This window comes from Nerophis lumbriciformis, linkage group LG11 (genome assembly GCF_033978685.3).
Source record: "Nerophis lumbriciformis linkage group LG11, RoL_Nlum_v2.1, whole genome shotgun sequence".
Classification (NCBI taxonomy): Eukaryota; Metazoa; Chordata; class Actinopteri; order Syngnathiformes; family Syngnathidae; genus Nerophis; species Nerophis lumbriciformis.
In genome coordinates this window covers 41037359-41052035 of record NC_084558.2, presented here as the reverse complement: position 1 = coordinate 41052035, position 14677 = coordinate 41037359, and the positions used below count along the sequence as shown (strand labels likewise).

Genomic DNA, 14677 nt, shown 5'->3' with positions numbered 1-14677 from the left:
CCCATCCCTAATTGCAAATGATGCAATGTTACCACATAAATCAGCAGCCAAATAAGTATCCTTTGTAAACCATTTTGGAAATGGTAATATGGACTGTCTCAGAAAATAAGAACATTGTGAAAAAGTTCTTTATTTTCTGTAATGCAATTAAAAAAACAAAAATGTCATACATTCTGGATTCACTACACATCAACTGAAATATTGCATGCCTTTTATTATTTTAATATTGTTGATTATGGCATACAGCTTAAGAAAACTCAAAAATTCTATCACAAAAAAATAGAATATTTCCTCAGACCAAGTAAAAAAAAAAAGATTTATAACAGCAAAACAAAATCAAACATTTGAAAATGTCAATGAATGCACTCAGTACTTGGTTGGGAATCCTTTTGCATGGATTACTGCATCAATGCGGCGTGGCATGGAGGCAATCAGCCTGTGGCATTGCTGAGGTGTTATGGATGCTCATGATGCTTCAATAGCGGCCTTTAGCTCATTTGCATTATTGGGTCCGGTGTCTTTCAGCTTCTTCTTCACAATACCCCACAAATTCTCTATAGGGTTTAGGTCAGGGGAGTTGGCAGGCCAATCAAGGACAGTAATGCCATAGTCAGTACACCAGTTACTGGTGGTTTTGGCACTATGGGCATGTGCCAGATCATGTTGTAAAATGAAATCATCATCTCCATAGAGCTTTTCAACAGATGGAAGCATGTAGTTGACATTTTCAAATGTTTGATTTTGTTTTGCTGTTATAAATCTTTTTTTTTTTACTTGGTCTGAGGAAATATTCAAATTTTTTGAGATGGGATTTTTGAGTTTTCTTAAGCTGTATGCCATAATCAGCACTATTAAAATAATAAAAGGCTTGCAATATTTCAGTTGATGTGTAATGAATCCAGAATGTATGACATTTTTGTTTTTTTAATTGCATTACAGAAAATAAAGAACTTTATCACAATATTCTAATTTTCTGAGACAGTCCTGTATTTTCATATTTTATAGATTTTAGGGCATATTGTGCTTCCCGGGTTGTCAGCTATTTAGACGCCATCCTACCTTGCTTCCCCTTGAGTCTCTGCACGAAACCTCTCGTCCACTTCTTGGGCGCCATGTTGAGGGGGATTCCGGAGAGCTCGCTGTTGATGTAGAGCGCACACTGCAGCTGGAGGAAGTCCCAGTCCTCCATGATCATCTGCGTCTTGGCACCCGTCATGCGATGCTGGAAGACACGAGGGGTGTCAATGAAGTGTGCATCAAAACATTTTTATTTTTTATTTTTAAAAAGGCACCTTTTTGATGACATCATTCAGGAAGATGATCTCCGTCAGCTTCATGGTGAGGTCGTCTTCGTTGGTGCCCGACTTGAGGTCGCTGACCACGGAGGGCCGAATGCAGAGCGGAGGCACCAGGAGGCGGGTGAGGATGAGGTCAGCAGGTTTGCCTGCCTCGGGGTTCATCAGCAGGAGGGCGATGTCCTCCTGGGGAATCCTTCTGAAGATGTTGAGCACCACCAGAGGGTTAAGGTTCTCCTGCAGATGAGATGGCAGCAAAATCAGTTACAGGAGGTAACATAAAAACACACAAAGTAAGTGATTTAACCTGTGCTCTCGGCAACAGAGGCTCCATCAGTTTGTTGTGCTCAAGGGCCGTGTCAAAGGACTGTAGGAACTCGGACACAAAAGGCTCCACCACCTTCTTGTTGGTTTTGTACTTCTCGTGGATGATCTTTAGCAGGCCACACTTCTTCACAGTTCCTGAGGATAACAACAAGTTTGTTTCAGCTTTTCCTTTTTAATATAGTCCACTATTTTGAGAGGTTATTCACCATTGAAGGCAGCACAATTAAGGCAAATTGTTCTTTTGCGGCATTTGTCAGAGATCTTCTTCTTGAGGCCTCGTTTCTGGAGGTAGGCCAGGTTGGGACGTTTCAACATGTCCATGAACTGGAGCTTGTCCTCTTTGGTTAGCATAATGCTTGAACATGTCTTACAAATCATCTGGAGGCAAAAAATACACATTAGACGTTAGAGGAAGTCAAAAAATCTAGACAAATTGGTCCAAAGAAAATGTAAAAAAGCGCTACAGGAGGTCTACAAATGACTACCTTCTACCAACCAGTTTAGTTTCAGAGTATTTAATTGATATTTGAACGCTTACTTTAAAATCTATTGATTCAGATTGGCTAATACAGCACATAATCCGGACTAAACAAGATTATTGCAAATAAATAAAATATTACAAAATCTAGATATTTATGACTGAACCTTTAAGTTTTTATGCAATTTCCTGTTTCTTCCAAATAAAATTTAAATCTGTATACTGATTTCAAAGAACGTTTTAAAAATATTGCCCTTTCATTTTAATTATTTTTTAAACAATACATTATTTTTTTGAGTATTTTATATATTTCATTTGTATATTAAATATATAAATGCTTAGTCACAAACGTCATCATAAATTTTATTTCATTACACCCTCTAGCGCATTCTAAGATAAAAACGTACAAAGTGCATTATGTCAAAAAAAATGTTTACTAAAAAAATATACACTGTTAAAAATCGAAATATAATGTTTTAGCTCCAATACAAGTAGAATAGATACGGAAAATATAATAACGTTATTTATTTTTTATTGTTAACCAAAAGGAAGTGAAGAGTAAATATGAAAAGTATCAAACATTTAAAAAATATATTTACTAATAATATTTTTCAAAGATTTTTTTTTGTTTTAATAATAAGTATATTTTCTAAATTAGTTTACTGTTTATTTCTATATTCCAGCACGTTGAACTGCCGTTGTGTATTAAATGAACTAAATTAACAACCTTGCTTATTCACAAATGTCATCATAAATTGTATTTCATTACACCCTCTAGTGCTCTCTAAAGGAAAAATGTACAAGCTGCATTACATCCAAAAAATTTAATACAATTGTTTCAACACGATGTCAAAAATCTATTTTTTTTTCCAATTACAATTACAATAAATTATGATACAATACATATGGAAAATATAATTAAAACATGTTTTTTTATTGTTATTATTAAAAGAAAGTGTACAGAAAATATTAAAACTATTAAAAATATATTCACGGGTAATTAAAAAAAAAAAAAAATTGTTTTTGGTTTGAATTTTTGGTATATTTTTACATTTGTTTACTGTTTTTTTTTTATCATTCCAGCACATTGAACTGCCTTTGTGTATCAAATGAACTAAATTAATAACCCTGCTTTGTCAAAAATGTCGTCATAACTTGAATTCCATATTAAACTTTGTAGCGCCCTCTAAAGGAAAAATGTACACACTGCACTCCAGTCCTAAAAATTAAATTACAAAAGTAAATGCAATGTGAAAAAAAAAATACAAATGTAATTGTTTAAAAGAAAAAGTAAACTAAATATGAAAAGTATCAAAATATATATTTATTATTTTTCTTACTTAAAAAAAATATATATATTTTTTTTTTAATTGTAACTGCTTTTGTGTACTAAATGGGTAAACTTTTAATGACTTCACTGTTTGTTTACAAATCACAAATCGAATTCCTTTTGAAACCCAAAGGAAAAATATACTAGCTTCAAGTTCAGTCCAAATTCTTCTTTTATTTAAAACTTTCAGCTACTTTGGCCTTAAAAGCATGACTGATGTTAAACATGAACCATATCTGCCTACATTATCAAATAATCATTTGGATATTGTTATTAAATATGGTTTTTTGTACTTATGTATATAAAGTGCATTTACCTGTAAGATTCCAATGATTGCCTTAAAATAACCAACATGAAAACACGGCAGCTCCAGATCTAAATAGCCATAATGTCCCAAACAGTCGGCCAAAACCTTCCCGCACGTCAAACATGGTCTGTCTTTCTCGCTGGTGCCCTGTGTGACAAGAATAGTCAAATTTATTAAAATGACAGGGGAGTTCATGCTGATGTAGCACAAACAAATGCATATATTCTAGGGTATACGGCAAAACTAATCATCACTATTATTTAGATTCATATTGAAATCAAAATGAATAACACAATTATTCATCAAATTGAAAACATGAGTATTTATAGCACCAACAAAACTCAACTTTTAATAAAATGTTAAAGAACTGGGTATAAATTAGTAACAAATAAACAACAAGTAAAATAATAATAGTAACAACAATAAATTAAAAACAGCAATATGGAAAAATAAAATTCAGTTGTTTAAATTCTGATTTATTTAACACTTATTTTACCACCAGACAATATGTGATTTTTGTTTATTTATTAAATGTTAGTTAAATAGATGCAAAAATCCTCACATTTGCATCTTTGGACAATTTTGACCAGTATTTTAGGTCAAAGCATAATCATTTTGTAAATTTATTTTTTAGTACATTATGCTTGTGTATGCTACTTTTTAAAACCTTTATTTTCGTAGCGCAGTCAGACTGGATGTTGCACACGGCGCTGTTGTTGTGAAAGGGTGGGGTAAGTGTGTTGTTTTGAGTTTGACGAGTTTAGAGATGACTGGTAGTTTTTAGTGCCTCCATAGCGAGATATAAGTAAAACTTTACGCTACTTTATATTAGAAATGACAACAGCAGAGGGTGAATTTTCAATGGAACATTTAAAGTGTTGGTGTTGTTTCCTGGCGTTATATTGCAGTCTACATGTATCTCTTATGTGTGACTACCATCTAGTGGTCAATCAATGTTTATCAATCAATGTTTACTTATATAGCCCTAAATCACGAGTGTCTCAAAGGGCTGCACAAACCACAACGACATCCCAGATCCCACTCGGTCACACTTATCATTTCACTAAGTCCCAAATAAAAAAGCTTCGAGGTCGGTAAGCACAACCAGAATTATTCCGTACATTAGGCGCACCGGGTTATAAGGCGCACAGTCGATTTTTTGAGAAAATGAAAGAATTTTAAGTGTGCCTTATAGTCCGAAAAATATGGTATATTCGTTTTTAAATATACATAAAACATTTGTTTAGCCTTTAAAAAAAAAATATATGCATTATTGCAAATCAAAATGATGCCATGTCATATTGACCATGATTATTGATTAGGCATACTCTTTTTTTTCCCCACTCACTCACCTGTTTCACCGTTACGCGCCAAGAAAACTGCAGTGTGCGGCCCGTTTTTTTCCGACTGTAATATTTTAATGATCACGAAAACCCAAAATCGAAATTGTGATTGAAATGTCATTAATTGTCCAGCTCTGATGTGCTGTATATCTACCATGCGGTGGTCCAGGACTCCATAAGGCAGAGGAGTGCGGTTGGTGTCCTGGCTGTACAGGTTCTTGCTGACCACCTGAATATGCGCCTGCTGACGCATTTGTTCTGCCGATTTCATTCCAAAACAAATGTGGCTTCTGTAGGATAAGGAGGAAAGAGAGAAATTCAACAAATATTCTGTTAACCAGGACAAGACTTAAGGCTGAGTCATCGGCCCTGAGAACCTGAGAAATAAACACATATCAAAACCACAATCATTGTCTTTAACTCCATCACTACAAGTGAAACATCTGGGTATCGTTTTCGACACTGACCTTAGTTTTATACCACATATAAAAAATATAACAAAAATTGTTTTTTATCATCTTAAGAATATAGCCAGAGTTTGCCCAATTCTCTCTCAGGACAACATGGAGACGCTAATGCATGCTTTTTTTTACAAGTCATATAGATTATTGTAACACCCTGCTTTCTGGTCGTCCTAAAAAGGTTATTGCACCTTTGCAATTACTCCAAAATTCAGCGGCACGTGTCCTGACGAAGACCAGAAGGCGGGCTCACATTACACCAGTTTTAAAAATCTCCGCATTGGCTCCCCGTGTGTTTCAGGATCAATTTTAAGGTTCGTCTTATGGTTTATAAATGTTTTTTAAGGTATTGGGCCTTCTTATCTTTCAGATTTGCTTTTATGCTATGAACCTTCCCAAGCCCTGAGATCCTCCAGCACTCATCTCCTAATTATTCCAAAAGTCAGGACACAAAGTCACGGGATGGCATCTTTCCACCAGTATGGAACAGCTTGCCGGAGGACCTCAGGGCTGCGGAGAACGTTCATGTTTTTAAGAGCAGGCTTAAAACCCACCTTTTTTATTTGACTTTTACCTGATATTATTTTATTGAAGTCATTTGTATTTTGCTTTTTATTCTATTAGTTATGCAATATTTTATTTAGTTCTATTCATTTATTATTTATTTACTGTATATTCATTTTATTTGTATCTTCTTTTAAAAAAAAATATTATTCTTCATATGTCTGTCTTGTATTTTATTCTTTAACTCTACTCATGGATCTTACAAGTTTTATTATTTTTATTTTCCAACATTCCTCAGATGAGCCATTTGCCTCAGTGGTTATCGGCCGTGCTAGTGGGGGCGCTTTTGTGTCAGCGTCCTGGTGGCCATGGTCTGATGAGGTCCTGGTGCAGATGGCTTCTGTGATAGTGTTTACTCACATGTCTCCTCTGTACTCAGCCATGCAATCATTTGTCCATATAGTTGCATATTTATGTATGTGTGTTTTTGTTTGGTATCTGTGTCCGTGCGTACATATGTGATAATGGAGGTTTGTTTTTAACTTTGTAAAGCACTTTACGTTGCATTTCTTTAATGTATGAAAAGCGCTTTAAAAATGAAGTTTGATTGATTGATTGTTAAATTGTGCTTTATTGTAAGGCTAAAGAGGATAAGGGCCTGCAGGAAAGCTGAAGTCCTGTCCAATTAGGAACAGGCTACACTTTGCATTAGACCTGGGCGATATATCGATATACGCGATATATTGCGGGTTTGTCTCTGTGCGATATAGAAAACGATTATATCGTGATATCGAGTATACGTTCTGACGCAGTTGCTTTTAGCTGCGGGCATTACACTACAGGCTCTCCTCCTCTTTCCAGTCTCTCCTTCTCACAGACAGACAAGCGCACCTTCTTACACACGTCACATACTGTCACGACATACGTCACATACTGTCACGACATACGTCACATACGTATACGCCCTCCCCGAGCAGAGAGGTAGCAGCATGGCTAACGTTAGCTGTGATGCTAGCGGAGTGGTGCGAGCGCGAATACAAGAGAAAGAAGGTGCGAATCTGGTAACAAATGGAGGAATAATTAATTCCCCCCAAAAACAGCAGGGGGTCCATCGTCTGGCGGTGGTTTGGCTTCAAGTGGGAAGATGTCGAACAGACAACCGTAATTTGTCAAGTGTGGGGCAAAAGCGTTGCTATAAAAGTAGCATTACTGCTGTAACAAACAGTCCAGGGTGTCCGAAGTTGCCGGGGAGGAGTTTTGTCCCTCCAGAGTTGTTGCCGTAGGGCTGTGACGTAGGGTGTGTGTGGTTGTGGAAGGAGGTGTGTGATGTTGACATTAAAGAAGCGGTGGCTACCGAACTTTCTCTAATGTCTCCCGTTTATTATTTTATTAGATAAGTACACTGTATAGGCGAACCCAGGACACTCGGCTACACTGCTAATATGTAGCATCATTTGAAAAGTCACCCGCTAGACAATGAAGAGTGTTTACTCCGCACGTCAATATCTCCGTTTGGTGCCACACGTCCACACCATCAAAATGCAGAGGCAAACATTTCCAGATCAACACAGTTGTGATTTCCTTCTCTGCATGAAAGTTTAAAAGTAGCATATATTAATGCAGTATGAAGAAGAATGTTTTCATGTAGACACATAGAATCATCATACTGCTGTGATTATATGCATCAAGTGTTCATTCAAGGCTAAGGTAAAATATCGAGATATATATCGTGTATCGCGATATGGCCTTAAAATATCGCAATATTAAAAAAAGGCAATATCGCCCAGCCCTACTTTGCATATTACTAAATGAACACTAATGCACCAAAACACAAGGTAAACAATCTCAGACTCCATCCATTTACTACACCTCCCTGATACCGAAGTACATGTCAAACTATTTCCATACCGTAAATGACAACCATAACCACAACACCAGGGGGAGTTCCACAAACCACATTAAACCCAGATTCCGATCTAACAAAGGTCTTAACTCATTCTCCTTCTATGCCACATCAATATGGAATGCACTCCCAACAGGTGTAAAAGAAAGTGCATCTCTATCCTCCTTCAAAACCGCACTAAAACAACACCTCCAGGCAACTTCAACCCTTGACTAACACCCTCCCCCCTCCACATCCCACCTCCTCGGATTGTAACTAACCAAATGTAAACAATCAAATGTATTTTTAATGTATATACTTGTTTTTATGCTATCTGAACTCACTATGTTCTCTGCTCGCTGTACATATCCTACCAAGTCAGACCTACACTGTTTCAATGTCCATTTCTCTGATGACGCAATTGTTGATGACTGAAGTGCTGATATCAACCAAATCCTCCTCATCCGGATTGTAAATAATGTAAATAGTTCAATGTATATACTCTGATGATTAACTTGTGTGATGACTGTATTATGATGATAGTATATATTTGTATCATGAATTGATTTACTTAAACAAGTTGAAAAAATTATTCGGGTTTTACCATTTAGTGGTCAATTGTACGAAATATGTACTGAACTGTGCAATCTACCGGTACTAATAAAAGTTTCAATCAATCAATCAATCGTTTGTCACTATTGGGGTCGTGGGGGAGCTGGAGCCCATCCCAGCTGCACTCGGGGGGAAATCAGGGTACACCCCGGACAAGTCGCCACCTCATAGCAGGGCCAACACAGACCCATCCACTTCATCCATTTTCTACCGCTTGTCCCTTCAGACCATTTTATAAAAAATCATAATGAGGCCAGACGTCACGTACTCATGTTCCAACTAGTACGCACCAAACTTGAGTACTAATTCATGTCACACTTTAATAGAGTAAAAAAAAAAAAAGACACGACGCCGAAAATAAATATTCAAATAATGTGTCATTAGCATTAGCAACGGAGCTAACTGACGTTAGCCGGCTAGCTTATGTGGCTAGGGTACTCACATCTTTTTCGCCACATCCGTCTCCCGGAACTGCTCCTTCACCATTTTTCAACAGTTTTCGCCTCCCTAAACGAATGAAGAACATTAAAAAAAAAGTTGTGTCTGTTTGCGTTCCAGCTAGCTTCGCCTCGACACGTGGAACCGAAGGCAGACAGGTTTACTTGTCCATGTTGTTGTGGGGCATGCAGGAGTTGATCACGTGGGACGTGGTGAGTTCATGGTTAATCAGGGTTTTCTAAAGTCAATTGTTTAGAGTGGAATATATGTAAGTGACCTGTTCTTATATTACGGATTTGTTATGCTTTGAGAATATTCAAACACACTACAAAAAGTGACACTAGTCATATGCAGCTGTGAAACGCTACACAGACAAATGAAGGAAGAGGGGGGAAATTCCAACTTTATCGGTGGTTAGGAATGCAGCACTATACCCATTTTTTTTTTAAATTAACTTTATTTGTCTTTGTTATTGGAAACATATAACAAAACCATTTTAAAAACACTTTATTCTAAATGATAGCATTCTTAATATTTGAATCCCGACACATTTTGACATATTTACAGATGCCATTTTCTATGTACGGCAATCCTATTTAATGAAATGACACTTGCCATATTAAATTGTGCCACAAGATGGTGCCAAATACCCGTTTTGCAATGCACCATGCACTCTAGTGGCTTATTGTGACGTCTGATTAACTGTAGTGTGCAACTACAACCACCAATAATGAAAACTGGCCTTCTAAATAATTGATATTTAGATGTTTTTTTTTTTCCATTTTTCTTTTTAGTGGACTTGTCATCGGTGTGTGGGGTGTTTCCTAGTGTGTCTCCAGAGTCACATATAGCTGCAAAAACTGTCCTCACGGGAACAAGCATGTCAAGCATACGCAGATGTATTGCACATATTTGTAAATAGCAATGAAAGTATTAAAGACACTTGAGGGACAATGTTTGTCCACATTAGCTGCAGCAGCTACTTTAAGTGCAAGAAGAGTTTAATCATGAAAAGACACAAAGGGATTTCCCTGTGGAGAGTTTGGAATCTGGGTCTTTCTCTCAGGACTATTGCTGCTAGATTTGGTGATATTGTTTTAGATTTACTCTCTGATGAATTGTGTGGAATTATATTTAATTCACGCGGCCTGGGGGTACACGTGTAATTACCCACTTTTTAAACTCATTTCCTCCAAAAGCCCCATTTGAATATCTTTTATTATAGTAATAGTGAAAAATAATTATGTTTATAATGGGGGGAAAGGAGAAGAAACCATATTTGGTCACTGGAACCAACTCTGAAATTTCCCTTGATAAGTCAACTAAATAAACTATATCTACTATAATAATATGCTTAAAATTGTCAATTGTAATTTTTAAAATGTAACACAAATACACAAATAAAAATACAATTAAATTACATCTTGTATTTGGTAACTATACTTTAGGGCTTGCCCTCAACAAGTCAGTAAGGATATTGATTGATAAACCATAGTTTTATAATATTAATAAATATTTATTTCCACCATTGCGTTATTTCTCCAAACTTGCCAGCAAAAAAAACAAAAAAACAATTGGAAAAAAAGTTACAGTACCTTTTAGGGAACCATAGACTTTATTAGATCATATATACATAATAATAATAATAATAATAATAATAATAATAATAATAATAGTAATAATTACGTTAATATTTAAGATAAACATTGCATTATATTAAATTGTATAAAATGTAGTTACATATTTTATTTTGTAACTATACTACTACACAAAGTTTTCCCTCAACAATTCAGTAAAAACATCAATTAATAAACCTTTTTTTTTTTCATAATATTAACAATTATTTTTATTAACATTTGTGTGTTTCTACCTTTATGGTATTTCTCCAAACTTGCCAGCAAAACATAAATAAATAAAAATAAACTTTTTGTTAGGGAACCAGATACTCACTTCTCTTGATCATATATACATAATAATAATAATGATAATAATAATAAATATTATTATTATAATTGTTATGATTATTATCATCATTATTATCCACATTATTATTATTATTGTATTATTAATATCATTAATATTAATATTATGAGTATAATTAATATTATTGTTATTAATATTGTATCATTATTATTATTATTATTATTATTATTATCAATTATGATGATGATCCTAAACTCAAATAAACTGTATCAAAATAAATTACTTCTTTATCCCTCAAGATGTAAGCAAATGTACCAATTGATAAATCATAGTTTTGATAATAGCAATAATTATTTTTAAACAACCTTTGGGTTTCCCACAGTTTTGTTATTTCTCCCAACTTGTCAAAAATATAGCCAGAAACTTCTTCGGGTCATTTATACATAATATTGACAGTAGTAATAATACGCCAAATACAATTAAATTAATTGTGTAGCATAAAATCACATATTCTTTATTAATATTGAAATTATTTTTTGAACAAGTTTTGGGTTTGTATCCTTGTAATATTTCTCCAAAACAAAATAAGTAATTAGAAATATATTTAAACAACTGTTAGGGAACCAGCAACTTCCCCTGATCATATTTATGGATATAATAATAACAATAATAACAGTAATAATATTTATAATGTGTACTTTGTTTTTTTGCAAGGACCCATATTTGTTAACTAAAACAGCTGTCAGGAAAAAGTGATAATTATTATAATCGCCTGGGTAGCTACATCTCATTTAGCTATAGTTAGCTAAAAATATATTTATAAATATATGCCAGAAATACAAAACACAAAACCAGTGAAGTTGGCACGTTGTGCAAACCGTAAATAAAAACAAAACACAATGGTTTGCAAATCATTTTTAACCTATATTCACTTGAATAGACTGCAAAGACAAGATACTTAACGTTCGAACTGGTAAACTTTGTTATTTTTTGCAAATATTAGCTAATTTGGAATTTGATGCGTGCAACATGTTTAAAAAAAAGCTGGCACAAGTGGCAAAAAAGACTGAGAAAGTTGAGTAATGATCATCAAACACTTATTTGGAACATCCCACAGGTAAACAGGGTAATTGGGAACAGGTGGGTGCCATGATTGGGTATAAAAGCAGCTTCCATGAAATGCTCAGTCATTCACAAACAAGGATGGGGCGAGGGTCACCAACTTGTGAACAAATGCGTGAGCAAATTGTCCAACAGTTTAAGAACAACATTTCTAAACCAGCAATTGCAAGGAATTTAGGGATTTCACCATCTAAGGTCATTAATATCATCAAAAGGTTCACGGAATCTGGATGTAAGCGGCAAGCCCGAAAACCAACATTGAATGCCCGTGACCTTGGATCCCTCAGGCGGTACTGCATCAAAAAAACGACATCAGTGTGTAAAGGATATCACCACATGGGCTCAGGAACACTTCAGAAAACCACTGTCAGTAACTACAGTTTGTCACTATATATGTAAGTGCAAGTTAAAGCTCTACTATGCAAAGAGAAAGCCATTTATCAACAACACCCAAAAACGCCGGCGGCTTCGCTGGGCCCGAGCTCATCCAAGAGGGACTGATGCAAAGTGGAAAAGTGTTCTGTGGTCTGACGAGTGCACATTTCAAATTGTTTTTGGAAACTGTGGACGTCGTGTCCTCCGGAACAAAAAGGAAAAGAGCCATTCGGATTGTTCTAGGCGCAAAGTTGAAAAGCCAGCATCTGTGATGGTATGGAGGTGTATTAGTGCCCAAGGCATGGTAACTTACACATCTGTGAAGGCGCCATTAATGCTGAAAGGTACATACAGGTTTTGTTGCCATCTAAGCAATGTTATCATGGACGCCCCTGCTTATTTCAGCAAGACAATGCCAAGCCATTTGTTACAACAGTGTGGCTTCGTAGTAAAAGAGTGCGGGTACTAGACTGGCCTGCCTGCAGTCCAGACCTGTCTCATTATGAAGCGTAAAATACGACTGTTGAACAACTTAAGCTGTACATCAAGCAAGAATGGGAAAGAATTCCACCTGAAAAGCTTCAAAAATTGGTCTCCTCAGTTCCCAAACGTTTACTGAGTGTTGTTAAAAGGAAAGGCCATGTAACACAGTGGTAAAAATGCTCCTGTGTCAACTTTTTTGCAATGTGTTGCTACCATTAAATTCTAAGTTAATGATTATTTGATAAAAAAAAAAAAAAAAGTTTCTCAGTTTGAACATTAAATATCTTGTCTTTGCAGTCTATTCAATTAAATATAAGTTGAAAAGGATTTGCAAATCATTGTATTCTGTTTTTATTTGCCATTTACACAACGTGCCAACTTCACTGGTTTTGGGTTTTGTACATAATATAATAAAATATAGAAATAGGAAGTATCATATCACAATGTAAATATACTGTATATTTAGAATATGTTCTGGGTTTTAAGTAAGTAACAGTATGCATAGGTCCAAAGCAAGACAGGTGGGGAGGGGGCGGATCAATGCGGCCGCTATCTTGGTGTAATTAACATGAGTAATCACTGTGCTTCATTTAGAGAGCTTCATAATGGCCCCGCTAAAACATTGACCCGCGACAACATATTGATCCTTTCCTGCCCCTCTTAATAAGCACTATAGTGGGGATAAAACAGCTTTCAGTCTTCCTCCTCTTTCCTTCTTGGTGATTCCTTCAATGGTGTCAGCTCCTCGCTTGGAGGCCCTCCTGCACTCTATGTAACGTGTCTATTTGTATGTGTGTGTGTGTGTTCTTGTATTTCTACCCTTCTTGAGACACCCACAAGGAAAAGTAGCTTCCATAAGAGGAGCGGTGGACAAGTTAGGACATAAATCATGGTCCCAGTATGGAAAAGCATTGCATCTTACAGGGTGGTGAAATATATCAAAATTAGGGTGGTGCCAAAAAGGAGGGATTTTTCAAATTGACTTTGTGTCGGTTTTAAAAGTGCTCCCCCTCTGGTCAACATGTGAAATAACAAGTGTGTGCACAAATTTGAAGTGCTCCCCCTCTGGCCAACATATGTATAAAAAATTGAAATGTGCCCCCTTTCGCCAAAATTAATAATAAAAAATTAAAAAAATATGTATATAGAGACATATTGTAATAACTTGAAGTAAATGAAGATTGAAAACCAATTACAAACAAAAAATAAAAAAAATAACTGAAGGCAGTCTTTTTCTCACAGTGTCGACTTTTTTCTTATAAAATTGGGAACAATTTCTCATATTCATTCTGTTTCTGTAATATTGCAATATTTTTTTCATAAAATTATTACTTTTTCATGTAAAATTATTGCTATTTAATGCAAAATGTCATATGAAATTCAGACTTTTATCACAATATTGCCAATTTTTTTGTTGTGCTTGTAAAATAGTGATATTTTTTGGGAGTAAAATGATGACTTTTGCATTAATTTTGCCAAGTGAAATTCCGATTATTATTATTATAATATTGCAAACATTTTATAGTTTTCTTATAAAATGGTGACTTTTGTCGAGTAAAATTACGACTCTTTTCATCAAATTGCCCAAATTTTGAGCTTTTCTTGTAAAATTGCGACTGTTATTGAGTAAAACGCCAACTTTTATCATAATATTGCACAAATATTCAGTTTTTCTTGTCACATTTTGACTTGCGTTGAGTAAAGTTACGACTTCTATTATAATACTGCCAAAATTCTAAGTTTTTCTTGTGAAATTCTGACCTTTTTCTTGTGAAATTCCAACTCATTCTTAACAAC

The 14677-nt window shown here is 35.2% G+C and overlaps 1 protein-coding gene across 1 annotated transcript in view; it reads right to left on the bottom strand.

Moving 5' to 3' along the window:
• Positions 1-9212, bottom strand: part of polr3a (polymerase (RNA) III (DNA directed) polypeptide A) — a 55657-nt gene extending 46445 nt beyond the window's left edge. The window contains exons 1-7 of the mRNA XM_061966592.2: positions 8982-9212; positions 5235-5370; positions 3747-3884; positions 1829-2000; positions 1603-1757; positions 1293-1532; positions 1060-1222 (exon numbers count right to left, since the gene is read on the bottom strand). Coding sequence (XP_061822576.1) covers positions 1060-1222; positions 1293-1532; positions 1603-1757; positions 1829-2000; positions 3747-3884; positions 5235-5370; positions 8982-9025 — 1048 coding nt within the window. The 5' untranslated portion in view covers positions 9026-9212. The remainder of the gene's footprint in view (positions 1-1059; positions 1223-1292; positions 1533-1602; positions 1758-1828; positions 2001-3746; positions 3885-5234; positions 5371-8981) is intronic.
• Positions 9213-14677: the final 5465 nt, after the last annotated feature.